Source organism: Necator americanus, chromosome V (genome assembly GCF_031761385.1).
Source record: "Necator americanus strain Aroian chromosome V, whole genome shotgun sequence".
Taxonomy (NCBI): Eukaryota; Metazoa; Nematoda; class Chromadorea; order Rhabditida; family Ancylostomatidae; genus Necator; species Necator americanus.
This window is the reverse complement of record NC_087375.1, coordinates 34,978,907-35,001,497: the sequence shown is the minus strand read 5'-3', so window position 1 is coordinate 35,001,497 and position 22,591 is coordinate 34,978,907. Positions and strand designations below refer to the sequence as shown.

At 39.8% G+C, this 22,591-nt stretch overlaps 2 protein-coding genes across 4 annotated transcripts in view; one reads left to right on the top strand and one right to left on the bottom strand.

The window, feature by feature from the left end:
- RB195_016148 (uncharacterized protein) overlaps positions 1-3,459 on the top strand; it is a gene marked incomplete at both ends in the record, with an annotated part of 43,287 nt that extends 39,828 nt beyond the window's left edge. For both annotated transcript variants that reach the window (XM_064207177.1, XM_064207175.1), the window contains 7 exons: positions 58-231; positions 293-447; positions 1,187-1,299; positions 2,320-2,465; positions 2,922-2,990; positions 3,064-3,210; positions 3,313-3,459. In XM_064207177.1, coding sequence (XP_064063056.1) covers positions 58-231; positions 293-447; positions 1,187-1,299; positions 2,320-2,465; positions 2,922-2,990; positions 3,064-3,210; positions 3,313-3,459 — 951 coding nt within the window. The remainder of the gene's footprint in view (positions 1-57; positions 232-292; positions 448-1,186; positions 1,300-2,319; positions 2,466-2,921; positions 2,991-3,063; positions 3,211-3,312) is intronic.
- A 2,680-nt stretch (positions 3,460-6,139) lies between these two features.
- RB195_016147 (uncharacterized protein) lies at positions 6,140-18,157 on the bottom strand (the record flags this gene model as incomplete). 2 transcript variants are annotated; one of them, XM_064207174.1, is made up of 16 exons in its annotated part: positions 6,140-6,202; positions 6,259-6,356; positions 6,412-6,526; positions 6,668-6,804; positions 7,927-8,010; positions 8,067-8,208; positions 8,273-8,431; positions 8,513-8,589; positions 9,345-9,507; positions 9,601-9,708; positions 9,772-9,834; positions 10,955-11,083; positions 11,144-11,256; positions 12,135-12,260; positions 13,880-13,965; positions 18,027-18,157. In XM_064207174.1, the coding sequence occupies 16 exons, from the start codon at positions 18,155-18,157 to the stop codon at positions 6,140-6,142; spliced, it is 1,794 nt and encodes a 597-aa protein (XP_064063054.1). The 2 variants fall into 2 exon arrangements, with proteins under 2 accessions (XP_064063054.1, XP_064063055.1); XM_064207173.1 differs by lacking the exons at positions 13,880-13,965; positions 18,027-18,157 and having other exon boundaries at positions 12,135-12,252.
- Between the last annotated feature and the right edge of the window lie 4,434 nt (positions 18,158-22,591).

Below are 22,591 nucleotides of genomic sequence, written 5' to 3'. Positions count from 1 at the left end.
TATGTTTATTTTTCCAAAAAAAAAATTGTGCACATACCTTTTTCTTTCAATTTTCAGGTGATGCTAGCCGAACGAAAAGGATCAGAAGAGGTTTACGCGATTAAAATCCTCAAAAAAGATGTGATCGTACAAGATGACGACGTTGAATGTACGATGTGCGAGAAGCGAATCCTAAGTTTAGCGGCGAAACATCCATTCCTTACGGCTTTGCACAGCAGTTTCCAAACACCAGTGAGTCGCAAAAGTTACAAACCCCGAACAAATCCCTTTCTTATCCCAATTATAATTCCAGGATCGTTTATTCTTCGTCATGGAATACGTGAATGGTGGTGATTTGATGTTTCAAATCCAACGTGCACGAAAATTCGATGAGCCAAGAGCTCGTTTCTATGCGGCTGAGGTCACTTGTGCATTGCAATTCCTTCATCGGAATGAGGTCATCTACAGGTAGTACTTTCTTCGTCGACACCACTTTTCCTACGTCTTATTTACTTGTTTGTTTAGTTGTTTATTCATTTATTCAAAGTGCCCCTTCATTCAGAACTACATACTAAAATACTAAAAGTAACTAGTTCCAGAAAAACGAAAAAAATCATAGTCATATCATAGTGAACAGGATAGGCCAGAGATTTGTTCTAAGGACGGAGAGAAAATTTAAAATCGCTAAAATGTTTTGTTGGAAAAACATTATTTCGCCTGAATTTTTAATTTTTTTTCGCATAGTTTTGAAAATTCGGAATATTTCTATTATTCTTTCTTATGTCCTTGAACAAAAAAAAGTGGATCCGAACATGAGTGAAATAAAATAATATAATAAAAGATTTTATAATAAATAATATTGATAACAATAAATATTGGCAATAATGATAATGAAATAGTAATAAATAAAAATAAAGCTCTGACTCTGAACATGAATGAAATAAAATAAAATAAAATAATATAATAATATAATATAATATAATATAATAAATAATAAAATAATAAAATAACAATAATATAAATATAATAATAATAATAATAATAATAATAATAATAATAATAATAATAATAATAATGACAATAATAATAAGTATTAGTAATAATAATAATTAAATAGTGATAAATAGTAATAAAGTTCTGGGTCTGAACATGAGTGAAGTATTCAGGATGTTCTTCCTTTAACTGACACTAATGTTAAATATTCCAGAGATTTGAAACTCGACAACATCCTTCTGGACGCCGAAGGTCACTGTAGGTTGGCAGATTTTGGTATGTGCAAGGAAGGGATCACTAAGGATAACCTCACCAGCACTTTTTGTGGTACGTATACATATGTTTTTTCCATCTTAAAACCTTTAAGTTTAAATGGTTCCCAGTCCTAATTCAGTGAATTTGTTGTGCTGGGACAGAAAAACGAATAAACATCACCATTCCAAGCTGTACACAACAATATCGTAACAGTAAGCTATCACCAAGAAAATTCCCACACAATTTTTCGGGAATTTTGAGCTTTCCGGCGGTTTCCCCACAAAATCCCTGAACAATTCTAAGTTCAATGAAATATTTTCGGATTATTGTTTTGCCACATTTTGATGAAAGGCGTTTCGTTGGAAACTTTTGCCGATCTCTGTTTACAATCTTTTCTTTGTTTGTTTGCTCCTATTTCTGCAGTTTTCCAAATATATACGTTCCCCTCAATATTCGATCCCATCCATCATTCACACCAAGTAACAAATATTTAAAAAATAATGCAATAGTGGGCGGGTGTGGTGTAGCGGTTAGAGGTTCCGCTTCCTGCACGATCGATCGGAGGTTCGCCCTAGTGCTCACTAAGTCTTTCGTCACTCCGATAAATTGGTACCAGACTTGCTAAAAAAAAAAAAAAAAAAAAAAAAACACAAACCCCAAAAAAAAATTTTATAAAAAAAAAAAAAATTTAAAAAAAAAAAAAAAATATTAAAAAAAAAAAGAAAGGGGGGGGTAACCCAAAGGAAATTTAAAAAACAAAAAAATTTTTTTTTTTTTTTTTTAATAAAATAATAAAAAAATAATATAATTAATTAAAATGGTATAATGATAATAATATGTAACAAAAATATTGTTTAAAAAAGCAACGCAAGTATTATTGTACTCTTCAATTTCCGACCCAGCCACAGCCCAATGAGAGCGCTGTATAGGATGTGGGCGGGGCCAGATGCAATTTCCCGCACAAGAATTATTGTGTCCCTGAATGTAAAGAATACGTCTCGTTAAACAGATTGCTGATAGCTGAGGTGTTTCAAGGGGAACTATGATTATGTTTAATCCTTGGAAATTTGGAAAACTGGGAAGAAATTTCAGGCACACCCGATTATATAGCACCAGAAATTCTACAAGAATTGGAGTACGGTGTATCGGTTGATTGGTGGGCTCTTGGTGTGTTGATGTACGAAATGATGGCCGGTCAACCGCCTTTCGAAGCCGATAACGAGGATGATCTGTTTGAGGTTTGGTGTTTTATCGATCGATCCTTCTCCTCACTTGTTCCACAACATCGTAAACTCAGGAAGTAGGAAATTTTGCGAAGCATTTCGAACTATTGTAGATTTATTTGTATAAGCCTCATGGGTTTTTTATTCTTTTTTCTGTTTTTTTTTTTCTCTTCATTGCGTAACTAGAGGGAGGGAAGAAAAAAGATTCCACTCATGTGTTATTTTCCTTGATTTGAGGAAAAGAGATAAAATTCATTGAAGGAGTACGACGTAGACGTGCCGACGCACGTAAGTGAAGGTCAAAAGTGATGGTCCCCCAAAAGTAGATTATTCTTTGAAATAAAAGATTAAAAAAATTGAAATAAAAGGTTTGAAAAATCAGAAGTGAAGAAGAGTGAATCAGAAGTCACCTTATTCCGCTTATACCTCCTTTCTTGTCGAATCCGTGCCGCTCTCATCAAAATCTTCTAGGCGATCCTCAACGACGACGTTCTCTACCCGGTTTGGCTTTCAAAAGAAGCGGTGAACATCCTGAAAGCGGTGGGTTCATAGGAAATTAGTGGATACAATTGGATTTTTAAAAGCTGAAACGGAGAAACTTTCATATTTGTAGTTCATGACCAAGAATCCATCAAAACGACTCGGTTGTGTGCAATCACAAGGTGGAGAGGATGCGATTCGAGCTCATCCGTTCTTCCGTGAAATGGATTGGGATGCGCTAGAAGCACGTCATGTGAAACCGCCTTTTAAGCCGAAAATCGTGCGTTTTTCTAAGATTTTCTAGTCTTCGTCTTGTTTTTTTGACTTGACACAGTACTCCATGATATCCGCTCGAACGTCTCCTCATTATGCTTCCATTCAGAAGTCGAGACGTGATGCGAACAATTTCGACGCAGATTTCACGAAAGAGGATCCAGTGTTGACACCAACAGATCCGGCAGTGGTTCGATCCATTAATCAAGAAGAATTCCGTGGATTCTCGTTTGTGAATCCACATTTTGTGTACTAACAATCGAATCGAACCGTAACAATCGGATTCTCTTGCCCATGGGCGTACACACACACACACTCCGATCCGATCCGTCCTGAATCGGCGGCACTCTGCCCACCAACGATCGACAACGACTCGGTCCTTCCCTACCTGGTATGCCACATCGACTGATCTGACTTCTGACTTTCGCAAATTCTTTTTTTTTGTGTTTTCTTCACCCAAGGTTTCTTTCGTGAAGCCGCTTCTCTACGAGATTCCGCGCTTGCCTCACGTGTGCAAATCCTATGTATTGATTAGAAGATTCTCTGCGCCTTACTGGCCATGACCACGCCCAATCATCATCTATCCTGTTTATTTGTATCGTTATTACGTCGTTTTCCTAGTCATTTTCTTTTTTTTTCTTTGTGTGTATGGAGTCTTGAAACGAATTCCTGTCATGGGCGTGTCTATATAGGTCGTACGTTATTGGTCGGCTCAATCAACACGTCTAATAACAGCATTTTGTAACAGCTCCATTTCAACTTGTATATTGTCTGTGTGATGTCTGTTCAATGCTAGTCGATTTTCATACATTCCTACTTTTTTTGCATGACCTTACGCACTTTTTTTTCTAAATTGGCGGTCCCCGTTTTGTACAGCTTTGGCGGCTTTTGCCTACTTAGACATTAGACACTAGCCATTATCTTTTAGCCGTTAGCCTATGACCACACTATTTTATTGTCTACTCTTGCCATTTCCCCCCTCTAAGTCTGTTTTTTTTCTCTTTTTCTTAAAATACCGACGAGCTTTAGCCAATATTGTCTATTCATATCAGATGCCATCGTCGTCTTCCCGTCGTCGTCCATTTCCCAGCCCCTTCATCCCTCCATCCATCCATCCCTCCCTCCCTCCCTCCATTCCTCCCCGCAACCATTAATACTTACCTAGCTGCCATACAATGGCATCCGTTCTTATTGCGAATGTGATAGTCGCTGTGGCGACTCAACTCTCTATCTCTCTCCCTCTCTCTTATCCACATCAAAGCTTCTCTATATCATGTTATATGGCGCCTGTAAATGAAATTTATATTATTGTCGTATTACACATCGTTTATAAACGAAATCCGAGGTGTTCCTGAATTCTTATGCTGAAGATACCGTGAGTCGTCGGATTTTGAGCCTGTATATTGTAAAATGGGCGGGTGTGGCGCAGTCGGTTAGAGGTCCGTTGTAGCCACGCGGTCGAGGGATCGAAACCGCCCTAGTGCAAACCAAGTCTTTCATCCCTCCGGGGTCGATAAATTGCTACCAGACTTGTCTTGGAGGATAAAAACACTGACTTGATCACCGGCTGACCCCCGCAAGTCATTGTATAGGCCAACACGCGTTCCAAAACCTCAACGATTACGAATTCCAGTAAATCGCTCTGGCGCATCCCAAGTGGATTGATACGCCAGAGACTTTATCCTTTTATCCTTTATATTGTAAGATATATTTGTCCTTGGCAGGATAAATACAATAGGAACGAAAACATCGACAACTTTTTTCCACAACCATGCTATCCAATATCACTTCGCTGGCTTCCCGACGCTAACTCGATGCAACGGCACTTCGTTGCGGGACCCAGCCTGCAGTTGCAGAATCATTTTCAGTGCTGAAACGAGCGGAAACGTTACCTCGCCCCGTTATACATTTGTGGGTGGACAAATTTTTATTCCATAGCAATGTATCCAACATTTTTCTGGCGCATGTTTATCCAACCGTAGGGATTTTATCGGATACGAGCTCTGAATCCCGCGTATATAGTCGGGTCAGTACTACATGAAGCACGGACATTACCGCAAGCGGCTGCGCTCGAAGCGGAGCGGTTGGGACCGCGTAAGGACCCTCACTGCCGCAACTCACCTCTGCAGTTCGCCATGGTCCCACCTCGATTCCAACCGCTGTCTCGACCGCACCGCTTCCGAGCGCGGTCACTCGCGTAACGGTCCGTGCTTCATGTCGTTTTGACCCAGCTATAGTAGGGTCACAACGTCATGAATCACGAGTGTAGTTGCGGTGCAATTGCGTACGCGCTCGAAATGGCTCGGTGGAGGCAGCAGTTGGGACCGAGGTGGTGCCATCGCAAACTGCAGCGATGGGTGAAGCCAACAACGGTTGCAGTGCGCTCCACCAAACCGCCTCAAGAGAAGCCGTGTACGCAATTACGTACGTGTTTCATATCCTTTTGACCCTACTGTATGTAGTAGAGTCAAAACGGCATGAAGCACAGTGCAGCTGCGCAAACGGTGGTGGTTTACGCACTACGTCAAAATCGTGATACGCTGCCTTTAACCCTAACCTTTACGTCCGACCAAACTTTAGAGTGTTCACTTAGCTGAGAGCCACGGTCGGCTCTTTTGGGCATTGGTCTCAGCTCCACAGCGACTACACAGATCCTCGGTTCATCCGAAAATATCACAATTTAATGCAAAAATGCTCAGATAAAAAAGCTTCCCATGTGAATAGCAAGGTCACTAGGATCCTCAATAGCTATATCATTTTTTATTTTTCACATATGCTGTCAAATTACAATCAATACGCATGAAATGTGAGCCTTCAAAGCAATCTCATGAGGTCATGGGGATACAACACCAGAATATTTGCGAAAAGTATTAATATTGCTGAACATCGTTATATATACATATACATATTGACATTATTGAAATCTTGTTGTTTTGTTAAACAGCAGTGATTCCACATCTGTTTGTGTTCGTGCATGGGAGAGGCAGTTTTCGATCAATCTGTATAGAAAATCCATGTGTAAATTTCCGTGGGATGAAATTTAACGCAGCCTTACTGATATTTGGCTTGAATCATTGTTTTCTCGTCCTTTCTCGTTCCTATTGAATGGTTTCCGGAATAATGAATTCTTCCATGTGATTCGAGGCATACGGGCTAAATCAATTCTCTAAGTTTAAATTCAAAATTAAAAAGTTACTCAGTAACGTACATGATGTCAATGGTGCACTTTTTGAAGACAAAGACCGAGGTCGCAAATCTTCAGTTGATTCGTTTAGGGATAAGGAAAGTTCGGAGCTGGTCAATGATAGACGGCCAACGTTTAGCTGTATGGGATAACCTTATTCAGTAAAAATCCTGACTTATTTTTTCATAATATATATGTATAATGCTGTTTTTTCATAATATATATGTATAATGCTGTTTTTTCATAATATATATGCATAATGCTGATGAGCACCGCTTACAAGGCTTTCGCTAAGTGGAGCAATGGCTGGTGGTAGTTGAGCACTCTGTTCCTCTACATCATCCAGTGGTTTTTCTTTGTCCTCACCGTCTTCCTCAATCCTTGTCAATGATCGCACTTCTAACGCTCCAATCTCATCTAAAATTATGGAAATAGGAATGATTACTGCCTGCAATCAATAGATTCTTCTAAAATCAACCAAACATTACTTTTCAATCATGGAACGAGAAGAAAAATCATGGAGTTGGTGGAGAAATAATATTGTTTGTCCACAAATGATTCGCTCAGCTAACAAGTCTCAAATTCAACTGCTTTTTTTACATTGCAACAATTAGATCCTTACAAATCCAAAAGTATGTCCAGAAAAATCTAAGAAGTGAAAGTACGCACAAAGAACTGAACAATGTACATTAAAGGCATCACCCCACGAATCTGAGGTGGTGCAGATTTCAGGTAGAGTATTCGTATACGGGATGGGAGACTACGGAGAGGGAGGTGATTCCGTCCATTTCTTGCTAATTACCGTAAAAAAACGGCCCGGAAGATGCGGCGCCGCACAAGACTGGCGCGCTCCAATCGAACCTCTTGTACAAAATGGTGCGCCAAAACGAATGAAGCCGTATCTTCCGGGCCGTTTTTTACGGCAATTAGGAAGAAATGGACGGAATCACCCCCCTCTCCGTAGTCTCCCATCCCATATACGAATACTCCACCTGAAATCTGCACCACCTCAGATTCGTGGGGTGATGCCTTTAATACATGAAATAATTTTAAAAATGAAACTGAAATTTGAAATAGTTCCAAATTTTCCTAGAAATCAAAATTATTCTTGAACACTCATACGTCTAACATTTGAAATTATCCAGCATTTCTAACAAAGAATTCTATTGACTTGAAAGACAATGACCTTGCCGGAGATGGGTTGAAGAAATGTGTGCTAACCTATATAACCGGGTCAAATCAACACACATAATCTTTTACATCTTGATATATCGGCAGAATAAAAATTTATACGAACATTACGGTAAACCCTGAGCTTTTTTAACTCTAAAGAAACTCTCTATAGATGAAGAAGCAGAACACTACCATCTCCTCAGGGAACACTAACGAAAAATTGAAGCGCCTTACAAACTAAAAATCCCAACAATTACGCTTAATGCAACAAAACTTAGCCTGAATCAATGAACAAACAATTGCAGTTTTGCATCTCTGAGAAAAAAAAATAAACCGGGAAATGTTACAGAAACTATGTTTACTCACCAACTTCGTCGCCCATTACAAAAACAGCACTTTCCATATCGGTTTCCGAACTTGCATACGTTGTTCCCGAATTGGTCATAGTGCCTTGAATGAAACACATTAAGAAAAGCTCATTTAAAAAAAGTATTGATTCAACTCACTGCAAGAAGAAATTTGCATTGTTTTATTATTAAGCGGTGTAATTTTCTCCGGAATAGTGTCATTGTATAATTCGTCGCATCTGTCGATGATTGTCTTCTCATCATTTTCAGAAACCAATGTGCAAGCAGAGTGCCACAAACCCTGGAGAGAACAACGTCGTATTTTTTTTTTCAATCGAGAACTGGTAAGTAATAAATCATCTCACATTTTGTTGACTTGCCCTTTCAAGCTGTTTTATTCTCGCTTCTAATGATTGAATGTAGTTGACGAGACGTTCTGTTTCGGCGGTCTGATCGAGTGATGACAGTTGAGAGGTCGCACCAGCTGTGTCCACCCGCTGACAAATCATCCGCAGTGCCAGTTCCTGTATGTTATTTGGATAGACATAGATGCAAACAGTTCCTGTTCAACACTTCTATAACACTTTTCTAAACGACCAACTAACCTTCTGTTGATTTATAGACGTGTCGCAAACTTCCTTGGAATCATCACATTCCTCACTCCTCTCACTGCTTCCGCATCCTAGAAAAAAATGGAGAAATCAACCTTACATTCAGAGGTCTAGCAATAATCGTTCAAAAAGATTAAGGTAAAGACTAAGCGGTTAGTGTTAACCAGTACGGCTGCAGTAGACCGTTAAATAATGAGTAAATAATTGCAGTATTGTGAGCAACATAAAGGATAAAGTGTCTGGGGTTAATCAATCCGCCTGGGATGCGCCAATGCGTTCACTTCAATTCAGAATCGTTTGTTTACGAACACGAGTCTATCCTATACAATGACTTGCGGAGGTCGATGTATCACATCCCAGACAGATACCTCCAGATACCTTCCCAGATGAGTCTGGTACCAATTTATCGACCATGAAAGGTTTGGTTGGCTCTTGCGACAGCGCAGCACCTCTGCTTTTTCGAAAATCCAGCAATAATAATTGATCGCAACGAGTATGGCTGCCCAAAGAATTCACAAAAAAGCGAAAGCGGTCACCACTAGTTGGTATTGATGCGAAATCGTCACATCATCGCTTCTATAAACTCTGTGGGCAGCCTATTTTTGTTATTTTTGTTCGAAAATTACTTTGAGTAAGTAGAAAAACACTTTTTTAAAGTAGCGATACAATTTCTAGTGGTTGATAGGTTAGATACAAGCGAGGGAAACTCTAATCTGTTACTTCCTAGAAACTCTAATCAATCGTTTCTAGAAAGTAACAGAGATAAAAAAAACCGGCTCCGCTTCCCCATGGACCTTTAGATTTCCTTGAAGGACATAGCACCTACCCAAGTCTTCGCTCTCCTTGTCGTCCTCACCATGATATACCGCATATCGTTGTCGCTGCTCGTCAAGATAAAGGCACAACTGCTTCAACTCCTCATTTTCTCGAAGCACCTCATTGTGGCGCTCCTCAACTTCTCGTAAACGTTGTTGATAAATCGACATTTCCTAAATGAGGAAAATTTAGAGTTCGTAAATGAAGACTGTAAATAAACCACATTTAGAAAAAAACCAAAAAGGCATGAGAGTTATCATACGTACCTGCTTCATGACTTGGCTCGAATATCTTCCAAATTTTTGCCATTCTCTAGCCAAGCGGCGGGTTTTTTGACGGTCATCATCAAGATAACAGCAAAGATCTCGGAGTTCCTACGGCGCAACACATCAGAGGTTTGAGACAACAAATTGTGCTGGACACGAATCATTCATTACCTTGTTAGTCGCGGTTAATTTTTTATTGTCCTCCTTCAACATTCTGATTTCATTCACGTGCATCTAAAATGAAAAACTGTTTTTACTAAAACTAATGTTCTCGGTTCTCTTCAGTAGGATATTGAAACATGCAAAGAAACGTTTCATTTACCTTAACAAGGCAGAAAGAAAAGGAAGAACAAGAATGAAGCACAACTAGTTTGCGGTTCATAAGAAGCTCATCATACATCTATTTTCTACCAGTTCTTTGCCGCACCAAAGATTCTTAGAAAATCTATGACAATTAACTTACGAAGAAAAACAACATAGTTGCTCTAAATGTCAAATCTGACTAGAAGGGTATCATATGAAGAACTTCTGATACACTTTCGAAATTTATCGAAAAGATCTAAAGGGACTACAAAGGTATCCTATAAGATCGGAATGGTGTCCGCATGCTCTAAGGAACAGATGATTCGCGCACCTCTCCCCAGCACGATAGCACGAAAGAAATGTACTGTAAGAGAGAAAGCCGAGTTAAATCTTCCTTCGTCACATTTCTTCCTCCGATTGCAAGTTCCAGCGGATGGAGAAATGTGGCCGTTGCGGAACTTTTAGATTTCTAACAAAATTAAGTTAACTTCAAAAATATCTTCTCGAAAATTCGGAATAGGTGAAAATTAGAGAACCCAAATATTTGAAGCTCCAAAAAAAATGTAGAGCTCGAAAACTATGATATCCGCAAAATCAAAAACCTGAAATCTTTCAGAAACACGATGTTCTAAAATGCGATTATCCAAAAATTCAGAGACAAGCTCCAAAACTAGAACTCCTCGGAAAATTCGAGAAAGTCTGGAAGCTCCTGTTTAAAATCCCGTTCTTACTAGATATTCTTCATCGTAAGCGGCTAGATTGAATGTCCTTTCGTAGTTAAGGAGGTAAATAACATGAAGGTGTAACTCAAATATAGCAGGGAATGAAAGCAGAAAGAAATAATAATAGTTTCCAAAAAACAGCTGCGTTCTATTTTTAAAGACGAACAAAAATATTCCGGTTCTTCCCTCTATTTTGGAGTAGAATGCCGTGAGTTTGAAGAGGCCCACACCAATTATAAGAAAAAGTAGTAGTAAAAAGAATCATCAAGAGGGAATAATGTAAGGAGAGAATGGAAGCAAATGAAACCGCAATATGAACAAATTCTAACCTCAACTCTCCGGTTAGCGTCCGATATCAGCTCGTTTTGTACACGCATTAAGCGTTGATTTTCTGCGTCTAACATCTTACAACGATGTTTCATATTCTCGTAATGTAATTGTGCAGCGGAGTATTGAATCTGAGATTGAAATGTGTAAAGTGTCATTTCATATAATAAACTAGAATAAGGGAAACGAACCGGTTTTGGAAATGGAACTGCATATGAAACTCCACTAGGAGGTGACGAAAGTTGTGATGCAGGAGCACGAGGGACTTGTACGCAGACAGTTGGATAATGAAGAGATGGACGAGCTGGAAAGGCGTAATCGTAAAACATGAACAGAAAAAAAAACGCATGGCTCATTGAAATGGCCTCGAAATTGCCTGGCACTACAATCTTCGCGCATTAACGAGCTGAGCTAGTTCTAATCTGAAGGCGTCTCTTCCAGGAATTGTGTTCCATTCTACATGCAAAAATTAAGCAGTCGAACACGGATTCAAAATCAACAGCAGTGTTCAAAACCACTAGCAGACTAGCACTGTAGGAGAACTAAAGAACTCAAAGAAAAAAACTATTGAAACGGTGACAATCACAATTGACCTGGGGCTTTGTCTCGATTTGTTTGACTCATTTTTTTTTTCATGGTTTGTCTATTAATTACAACCCCCATTTCGGTTGTACTTTCTCCGAGATAAAATTATTAGATTCGATGAGATCCACCGACATACAGGAACAAAAACAAAACAAAAATAAAACGAATCATTCAAAAAGCTATTTAACACTTGCTATTAACAGAATAAATTTTCCTCAGAGTCACCATATAAGAGACAATTATAAAGCAATTACGAACTGTCAGCAATAGGCTGGTGAACAGAGAGTGCAATTTTACGCTTGAATGTGAAGCGTTTCTTCCAAGCCTCTATTTCGATACGATGAAAGCCTGTTTGCTGAGGAACATATGGACACATAAAAACTAACGTTATGAAAACAACATGGGAATCGCTAGGCAGACGATATGAAAAGATGTGAAACATATAACCAAAACTGAGGAAAAAAGACTGCACAGTCTACTTATTGGATTGAATTTCAAAAGATTATAGCGAAAACTAGATTGTAATGGATTTTCAATGAATAAAACTCTTCTAACTATTGAATAAGAAAATTTTTGAAAGGAATTCAAGACACTTACAGCTGTCACTCTTTTCAGATGTCATTGATGTGTTTGCCGATTGATTCTCAACATTAGGATGAGCAGATTGAACGGTAGTCTGCTCTGTTGATGCAGTCGAAACACTTATTGTCGACATTTGGGTTCCTGAAAGAACTATAATATTTAAAAGTAGCGTACAACTACACATACTACGACAGTAGAACGGAACTGTCGATGAACTGAAATCGCAAGCGCCATCGTCATGAGTCAGAGATCTGGCAGCGATAGCTCTCGTACGTCAACGGCAACACAAGAATTGAACAAGGTTTGGGTTGTAACAGTAAAAAGAAGCAAACACTTCAAAGTGTGCAATTAATTTTCAAATTACCAGAAGTCAACGAATCGCTGAGAATCGGAAAACAAATGCAAATCACGAGACAAAGCACCAAAGAACTAGTTCTGAAGCACATGTGTGTAACCTTACTTTCCTTGGCTTCCTGCTGTTCTGAAAGTAATTACAACCGCAAATTCTGAGCAAAAAAAGTGAAGTACTGAAAATAAAACGAGAGGAAAAGAACAAGACAACTACTCCTTGTGACTGAAAAGTGGAAGAAAGTAAGGAGATGTTATTTGCTGCTAGCAAATAGAAGTGATAAACTGCCTTCGTTCGAGAGTATCTCAGCAGTCAAATCATCTGTTTCATACATGTACATATTAAAAAAAGAACTCCTCAATGGATTTACTGAAAAGCAGAATTCTTCTCATCGCGCTTTTAAACTTCTTTCTCTCCTAATCTTCATAACAATGTTATTTATTCGAAACACTAATTTTCAAATTCAAATGTCAACGTTCGAATGAATTCAAAGTGTCATGAAACTGCAACTGAAATCAAAAGAACAGTTTCTTTGTGGTGCATCACAATCCATCCACTACTTACCTATGAATTAAAGCATCATCTCAAAGCAAAAAAAGCAAAGGTGTTTTGCTCACGAGGAGGAACCTTACTTTTTTAATACCACTTCGCTATACTATATACTACTTATGTACTATGCACTTTTTTGGCCCATGGTCTGAAACCAATACAAATAGTTCACTAGTTATGACCCTCTCTTCTACTTCAAAGTATCTTATCTTAAGGTGAATGAGCAACGGTAAGAGAAACAACGGTAGGATTTGAAGAGATGCTTAAAAACACTTTAATTTGCATTCGGATTCGTAAAGACTTAGAAGTTTTGGAAAGCACCTTTACTAAGTTACTTAAGGAAGCAGAGGAAGGCTGAAAGCAGCATTCAGAAACAAATCGATCGACCGATCGATCTTACGGTCTGGAAATATTCCTTAGAGAAAGTGTACACACAGTCTTGGACACGGCAAGAGTACAAGACTCTCGTTGCTAAGCTTTTCTCGCTTTTTGCACAAACCACTAAGAGCCGAGTCCGAGAGGTGGTTGAACTTTCGCGAGCCTCACAGTTTGTGAACCCCCGCCACGCGCGAAAGTGCATTAATTACAATGTTGACCGTTACGTTCAAGTGACTTCTAGACTGACTTGTAACCCAGTATCCGAACGGGTAACAGACAAATAGAAAAAAGAAATTCCACTATAACTAAGTATTCTGTGTGTTTCTGAATTTCAGCATGAAAACTTTCAACTAATACAAAATGAAGGCAAGATAAAGACAAACAGAATACCAGGTACACTGCTGAAATACTTCGAGCCAGGTATCTAGCTCGAAAAATTTCATCGTTGAGAGAAGAAACTTTTAGGAGACTTGAGGGTCCTCACCTGTATTTTCGCGAAAGAAAAGAGTGCCGCGGTAATTCCCTCTCTTCTTTCTCTGCTTCCAACATTTAATTTCAAGCCTCGAGATTCTGAACACACACAAATCTAGAATTTTGGGACTAACTCCGTCCATCCTTTTTCACCGAACATGTCTTGGTTGCGGAATGGCAAGCTCCATGCAGCTTCTACTAAGGTAATTAACCGAATGATGAGTGGATGTCCCAAGGAAATGTTCTTTCCAGAAGAATTATGGTGCTTCTTTATTCCTTTCAACGGCCTATTTAGCCTTCAGCACATTCGAAATATTTCTTCATCACCAATCAAGTAAATTTTCCGCGAAAAATTACAACATTGTGTGAGAAACTGACTTCAATGGTATCGCATGAGAAATTCAACCAAACTATAAAATTAAGGTCTAATTCAAGAACTGGGAGCTAGTTCCTTACTACCTTTCTAGATTGAGTTCTACACTGTGCGAAGTCTAAGCCCTCCATTGGATAATCCAATTGGTATTTAATGCAGAATCAAATTTTCTAGCCCACTTTATCATCCTGGGACTTTATAATCCTTTTTCCTGAAATAGAAAATGACTCTCCCCACGTAGACTACACATAATGGAAAAATGTACAACAAATTCAAGCTTTAACTGTACCTAATCATGACTGAGAAAAAGTCCAAAGAATTTACACCATTTATGAACCTACCTTAAATGAGCCGAGGGATGATTTTTCCAGACGAAAGTGTTCTTCAAGAGCAGCTACTTTCAAAACTCTTCTTTTTCCGTTTCGAAAAATAGTAGGCAGTTTTCCTGGATATGTTTTTACATCTAACATTTCGCCTAAGATATAGACTACCTAACGCAGTACAACGATGAAACTCTCACGCAATGATCGAGTGTTCGGTCTACGATGTTAAATAGGATGAAAAACTTCTCTACACAGCTGAAACAATAAAGGACAAGAGAATGGAAGCAAAATCCCCCTGGGAGAAAAAAAACAGGACAGCACTCAACAGCACAAAATATTAGACGAAAGAGGACCGCGTCTTGGACTGAAGTGTTTTGTAAATAGTTTTTTTTAGCTAGTAGCAGAGGTCCAGAACTTCGGAGACTTCCTACCTCGCAATGTTTTCATGCTATTAGCGTTATTTAGTTTGAAAAAGTTTTAAACTTTTGCTTTTGCACCACTGCACTCCTGTGAAGTTTTTAATTGTTCGCTCAAAAACCACATGAATAACGACCATCTGGCGCTTATCAATCATCGGCTACTGAGAAATTACATCATTTTTCTGGGAAGAAATAAATCTAACAAAAATTATGTGCGTTAGCTTTAGAATTTAAAGCTTTAAATTCAAAAACAGTTCTAAAGAATCAAAGTGCAGAAAAGAACTATGGACTGAATAAAGTAAAAAAAAAAAAAAAAAAACACGAAACCGTTATCGACACGCGGGATCTACGAAGAGATTTTTTTTCGAACCAAATACTAACTCCATAGTAAAACACCATTGTTCCATTAACCATCAAAACTGAAGAGAAATCCAGGACGGAGAACACTAAATGTAAAGAATGAGCACACATATGTGGTGTATCCTAGCACGACTGTCCGCTTCCGGTAAGGACGAACAATGGATAAGTAGACAAAACATGCAAGTGTCACAGTAAAGACACTAGAATACATGACTAGATTTGATAAGTGTGTACTTCATATTGAAAAGAAAAAAAGAAGAAGAAAGAGACAAGAAAGACAACAACAATGATTGGAATGAAAACAAAGCCACTGTAAAGAAAAGATCCGGACGTCAATTAATCGTCAACCGGTCATCCTCTTACAAACTTAATCCGTACACAAACATTTACATTAAATGCGGTTTAATCGTCGCCTATCGCGGCCGGCGCTAACGGACGGAGCTGGTTCACACAGCGGTGTAGCGTACGTGCGTAACGCAGCGCAATGCCTATCAAAACAGAGAAAATTAGAAGGAGTGTGGGAAGGTTGTTGAGAAAGTTGACAAAGACGGGTCGATGATGATGCCCGAATCATCCCCGAAGAGAATTTTTTTCGCTCGTAACGAGAAATCCTCAGTCGACGTTCTATACACACAAAACATTACAGTATAGATTTTTGCATGAGATTATGCATTGATTTTTTTGCAGGGTATTCGTACGGTTTACTGTTATTTTCTACGGGTTAAACGTTGAAAAATGGTAGTAGAAGAAGAACGTCAACATTCTGCTGCGATTCATTCATTCAGCCACATGAAGGAAGGCAAAGGTGTTAATTATAATCACACAGAAAACCTGTTCTATAGGGCAATGGCGCGAATGCGACGATAGTTACAAGACATCTGATTGTGTAGTGCGAAAATAAAACTAAGTCCAGAAGAAATTTTGCTGCTGTATACTGCTTACTGTATACACAAGAACAGAGGAAAGAGGAAAAAATGTATTTGGGGGGGGGGGGGGAGGATAGGCGGAGCCACTCAGTGGCGCCCTTATTTCACGAGGCTCTAACTTACTTCCTTTCTCTTAGTAACTTTAGTTTACATGTCATAGATCCTTTAATACTCATGCTTAGCCCTTAGGGCCTCTATTTACTTTGAGAAATAAGGGCGACACTGATTGCCCCCCTCCCCCCCCCTCTCCCTCTCCCTCCCCCCAAATACATTTATCCCCAAAAATAGTAACAATACTCAGGTAAAGTGTAGTTGGATAAGATCACGTCACCAAAAAGCTGAACATACAGAAGACTTCCGAGCAAATCGAACTAAACTTATTCACTCACAGATTCGAATACTCGAATACTACAGTCGACGAGAACCTCCAAAATGTGAAAATTTATGGATTGAAGGGAGAAAATCCGAATTTATATCTCTAGTGCGAACTTTTACAATCAGAATCGGATTCATTGAATTTGAATTCATTCGATAGATTCGGAGTTAATAAAATATGTTAACTATTAACACAATAATAACGAAAAGTGGGTAACGATTTTGGAGTATTCTCTTATTTCTGGAAATGAATAAGTTCATTGGCGCCCTAAAACATAAGCATTACTCTTAGAGGATCTATGACATAAAGACTGAAATTATTTTAAAAAAAAGGAAGATAGAGTTTCCAGAAATAAGAGTGGGGTTGACTGCCCCTCCTCCAATCACATTTTCCCCCTAATAGCATATAATTAGTAATATAATAGTCAGTAGTAGTAGTACTGTATAGAACAATTCCAATAGTGCAAAATAACACAGAATTTCCTGCCAGAGCTCTGTCCTGCAGCGAAAACGAAACGACAGGGCTTGTAGTGCGTAGATATGATTTCGCTTCTAGGCCTAACTGCATTGTAAAGCTTCACACAAGCACTCAAGTCCTCAGGATCTAACGAAATGGAAAATAGTGCAAAGTCCCGGATGAAAAGTGGACGTATAAGTTCAAGACGTCTGCGGCATTTATAATAATAGAAAAGAATAGCGAAAACATGCTTGAGTGCTTATGGTTAAGTTTAAAAAAAGGTCGAGTGGATGGACGACTGGCCGAGTTCTGCACATGCGATGCGGTTGTGTTCAATCGGTATAGAAACACTTCAAAATAGGCAAATGCACATGATCTTAGGTGTGCAAATGCACCACATAACCAAATTTTAGTCTCGACTATAGATGGAAGGACAATCTGCACCTCATCGATTTCTCAATCGATTATCACTCCAGATTGGGTCAATATTTTTGGAGGCAATTGTACATGCAAAATGTATGTATACTTGTAGCGCCAGGGTTCGGTATTCATAAACATTTCATTCTTAGTTTCATTTATTTCGAAAAAAAAAGAAAATTTGTTGAAAATCTTTCTTGAATAAGGTCCTCAGAAATTTCCTATGGAAATACTTCAGACACCGGAAGCCTGACAGATTGGTGCTGATTAGACAGCTGGAAATATGGGCAGTATCCTGAACCGGGGAGGCTAGACTAAAGCTACATAGGTTGGCGCTGGACAACGGGATACTCATGGTTTCCAATAAAACCCAGTAATAGATCAAAAACTGTTCACGTTGCTTTATTTCTTCGCTAATCCAGCAGCCCCTCTGTTACTAGAAAAACTAGCCTCATTTCTTGTCGTCTGCATGGCCAGCATTTTCAGATTATATATTCCGGTAAAACCGACCCGAAGCCTGTTGCAGTTGCGTAGGCGGCTGCGCTCGAAGGACGTGGTGGAGCAAGCGGATTCGATCGAGTTGCGATCATCGCCAGCTCCACTCGGACTGCTGAGATGAGCGGGGCTAGCGAGGGTCCCATCTGGATTGCAAGCGCTGGCTACGCCGTGCTGCTTCCATTGCAGCCTTTTCTTCTCTTGCGACTGTACCATTGTTCAGATCTTTTTGAGCTGACTGTACATCCGTAGATCAACACGGTATTTCTTTGTCTACACTTACGAGGCAATTTAGATTTAAAGCAAGAGCTTCGACAACGTTACAGTATAAAGTTTATGAAGCAAGAACTGAGATCACACAACTTCTCTTGAATTATTTGTGAATTTTTGAGGAAAAGACTTCGTTAAATAGCCTGCTGATCCTGAATTGAGCGTTATGATTGACAAACGAACACAAATAGATATGATAAGTTTGAGGAGCTACTATTTCTAGCCTTTTGTTCAGGAGTATATGTTAGTAGGAGTATGATGAAAATATTATATCAGCAGGATAGTGTCACATCTTAGGACCGGACTCATTTGAGTCCCAGTATTGTGGGCGGGGCGCTGTGCAGTTTCTGCACAAATACTCAACTAGTTTTACGTTTGAAGTGTGGTGTAAGGAAGCAAAGTACAATAAAATAGTGGGTAACATCTAGAAACAGTAAAACGGGTCCTGGTTAATCTATTTAGTGTCATAAGTATCATTGAAGAAAATCTTTGCAAAGCTTAGAAATCCCAAGAAAATAACTTTGGATTGCAGCAATTGATAAACGTCCCACCGTAATTGATTACGATCAATACGCGCGATAGAACTCGTCCAGCGCTTGGCATATCCAGGCCAAATAATAATGAAAAGCAATTGCGCCAGCCAAAGGAACGAAAACTCTGGGAACTACTGCACGCCTAGCATGAACATAAGAAAGTCAAAACGACATGAGGTTCGGTGCCGTTGCGTAAGCGGCAGCAGTCGAAGCGACGCGGAGGAACCAGCGAATGTTTCGGATCGAAGCGGGACCATCCCGAACTGCAGCGATGAGTGATGCTAGCAAGGGTCCTTGCTCGACCCAACCGCTACGCTCCAGCGAAGAGCTTTAAGCGCAACCGCTTACGCAATTGCACTGTGTTTCATGTCGTGTTGACCCAACTACGCAGCATCTGAACAAACGAAAAGAAAAAAAAACAATGGAACCACGTTAAAGAAAAAAAGCAACAGGTTGTAGGATCTCGAACAAATAGCGATTGAATGGCAGTTTGGCATGCACCTGATATCGATCAGGGATCACTTATGAGAGAGAAAGAGATGATGGAAACGGTAGGGCTTTTGGACCTGTATTTGGTTAAATTTTATCTTCAGAAGAACCCCATTCAGACTCACGGTTGTTTACAATTACGTTTTAATTATTCTTCCCTTCATTTTCTTAATACAAGGGGCACCTCTTTTGAGACAAATGAAGTTCGTTTACTAATATGATGAAATACAACTATTTACTCGAGAAATACAAAAAAAAACTAAAAAGAAGAAAAAACAAAAGAATTGTGTTTAAGACAGAAATTAGAACGAGAAAGCATCAATCAATCCAAAGAAAAAAGAACAACTAGGATCTCATCAAGATTTGAAAAGGAAAAGGTAAAGAAAAAAATACAAGGATTCCATTAAGACTTCAGATTATTGCCCATGGTGTCCTTAAAGGGATCACCCCATGAATCTGAGGTGGTACGAATTTCAGGTGAAGTATTCGTAACGGGATCGTAGATTATGGGCAGGTGGGTGATTCCATTCATTTCTTGCTAATTGGCGTAAGAAACGGCTCGGGAGATGCGGCGCGTGCACACGGCTGGGGCGCTCCAATCGAACTCGTTGTAGAAAATAGCGCGCCGAACCCCTCGAAATCGTATCTTCGGGGCCGTTTTTTACGGGAATTAGGAAGAAATAGACGGAATCACCCCCCTCTACATAATCTACGATCCCGTATACGAATACTCCACCTGAAATTCGTACCACCTCATATTCGTAGGGTGATGCCTTTAAATGATCGAAGATCCTTAGGAGTTGCTCCCAATGTGCTCTATATAGTCGAGAATTTTTCTAACTAAATTGAAAAATGAGATGTTCACTCAAATGCATCGCCGGAACAAGTTTTTCGTCCTCGTTCCTTATTTACCGGTTTCATCTCAATTTATGCAAAATTACCATAGCAACAAGAAGCAAATAGAAGAACACTTGAAGTTTATGCATTGCTTTTCAGAAAATTCAACGACTCTAGGTACATTAATGGTATTATAAGGGAAAGAGTACGCTTATAGGACCAGAATGTGGTGAATGAAGATTGAATGAACGATAAATTAACTTCAGAAGGTCATTTTTTCCTTTTCTTCTTAGAACGCATCAAGTAATGGGCGAAGAGGAAAATATAACCTTTACCTGATGAATTTATTCCTTCGATTCGTATTGTTTTCTGCATCATTTCATCACGACCGCATTATTTAGTCAGGGCACCGCTTCGCTTAATGACTATTTTCATAAATGATGGAATTCACTAATTAAAGTGTCCCGATCAGCTGTTAGCGGCAATCAAAAAGCGGGGAAAACTCGGTCAATGAACCAATAGATTTAACTGCTTTTTACGCCCTGCTGAGGAATCGAATTTCATCCGAATTTTATTGGAAAACTGAGCACCTCGACAGGTGCAGATCTTGCGATCGTCAATCACGTTTTCCAGGGAAATGTGGGGTTTGAGAATTTGATTTATGGTCCAATATTGTGCCAAAAGTCCCTTAGAGCTTTTCTTAACGTAAATTTGGAAGCAATCAGTTATTCATACTCGCCAAATGTCTTGCAGCGTGTAACCGCAACATTTTCTCCGGGATTTCTTTCTGCTGTGCCCCAATCGAAGGCGCGTCGCGGTCCCGCTGTTAAAGCCATTACTTTAAATGCAGCACACCACAAAATTGACGATGCTGCGATTTCTCAAGGAAAAGATAGGATTAGGAGTGTAGATCAAGGGTATTAGCGCGATCACGCTCAATTTTTCCTAATTGTCGTGAAAATAGCGTGGGAAACGGCCTTCTTGATCAAATTTCCTACGAGGTACCTAACAACGTGTGACGCGGCGCGTCTGCCAGCGAACGGGAGAGGCAGCACCAACGGCCCACCTACTGCCCAGTCTTGTCTTCGTTCGCAGAGCGCGGCGCGCGTGCTTGACACGTAACTAGGTACCTCGCAGGAAAAAACGACCGACAAGGCTGTTTCCCACGCCGTTTTTCAGGACAATTACGGGGTACTGGGCGCGATCACGCTCATATTCGACACCCTTAACTCCGTCTTTTCGTAGCGGATCTCAAAATCGGCAATTTCGTGGTCTCCTGATTTGACATTGGTCAACTACACTGCTTACACCAAGTCAACCATGGCAACTAGCAAAAAATCAGAATATCAGCAACTTAAGCAGATGCTCATTCCTTGTGCTTACACTTTCCTCCTCCCGCTTGACCTCATCTAGGATACGAAAAAAGGTTTAAAGGTGGCATACCACGAATCTCAAGAGAAACCGCTGGACGAGCTAGAGATAGGTTGTATCGCTGGATTGCAGGATCAGGGGTGCTTCCGCTCAATAATCCTTAATCGTTGTAAAAAAAAACGGGTCCAAAACTCCGTTCTTCATGAAGATTTCAGTTGCAATGCGCCACCCTTGTATAGTTGGGTCAAAACAGCATGAAGCACGGACAGTTGCGTAAGAGGCTGCGCTTGAAGCGGCGGGGTGGAGTGTAGCGGTTAGGATCGCGTAAGAATCCTCCCATCTCTGCAGTTTATCATGGCCCCACCTCGATTCGAACCACTATCTCCACCGCACCGCTTCGAGCGCAGTCGCTTACGCAACGTTCCGTGCTTCATGTCGTTTTGAACCGACTATACACGCGCCGCATGTGGCTGCGCAGAGATCGAAATCCGGAGAGTTCTCTTCGACTATTCTATTGAAATGAATTGCCTATTCAAATGAAACCAATTTATAGGTTACTGAAGGAACCAGAACGTATACATAGGAGCGTTCTAACGTTCCTCGTAGGAAATAAAGCGGTTCCCACGCCGTTTTTTTTAAGACAGTTAGGGAGAGGTGAGCAGAATCACCCTTGATTCCAGCAATCTACAACCCTAACTCTAGATTTTTCCTCGGATCCCCTTACCATGTCAGATTTGTGGTATGCTGCCTTCAAAGTACTACTACTGTATACTGTATAGCATACTGTAAGCTACCAGTTGGTGAGTATTACAAATCTTTGCAAAGCAGAATGTGCCGGTAAACCTCTAGAGCTTGAAGAATAATGACTTCAGCTAGACGTCGTAAATAAGAAGGGCTAGTTGGATCAAGTGGACATCAACCGACGTGAAATGCGATGTTATTGTGTATGAGTGCGCTTACGTGAGGGGCACTTGAAGAGCTGACAGTCGGCTGTCAGATTTTGCCACTTTGTAACATAATATGAGAACATCACAGCAAAAGGGTAAAAAGCAATGATCATTTTGAAGATACTCAAAAATT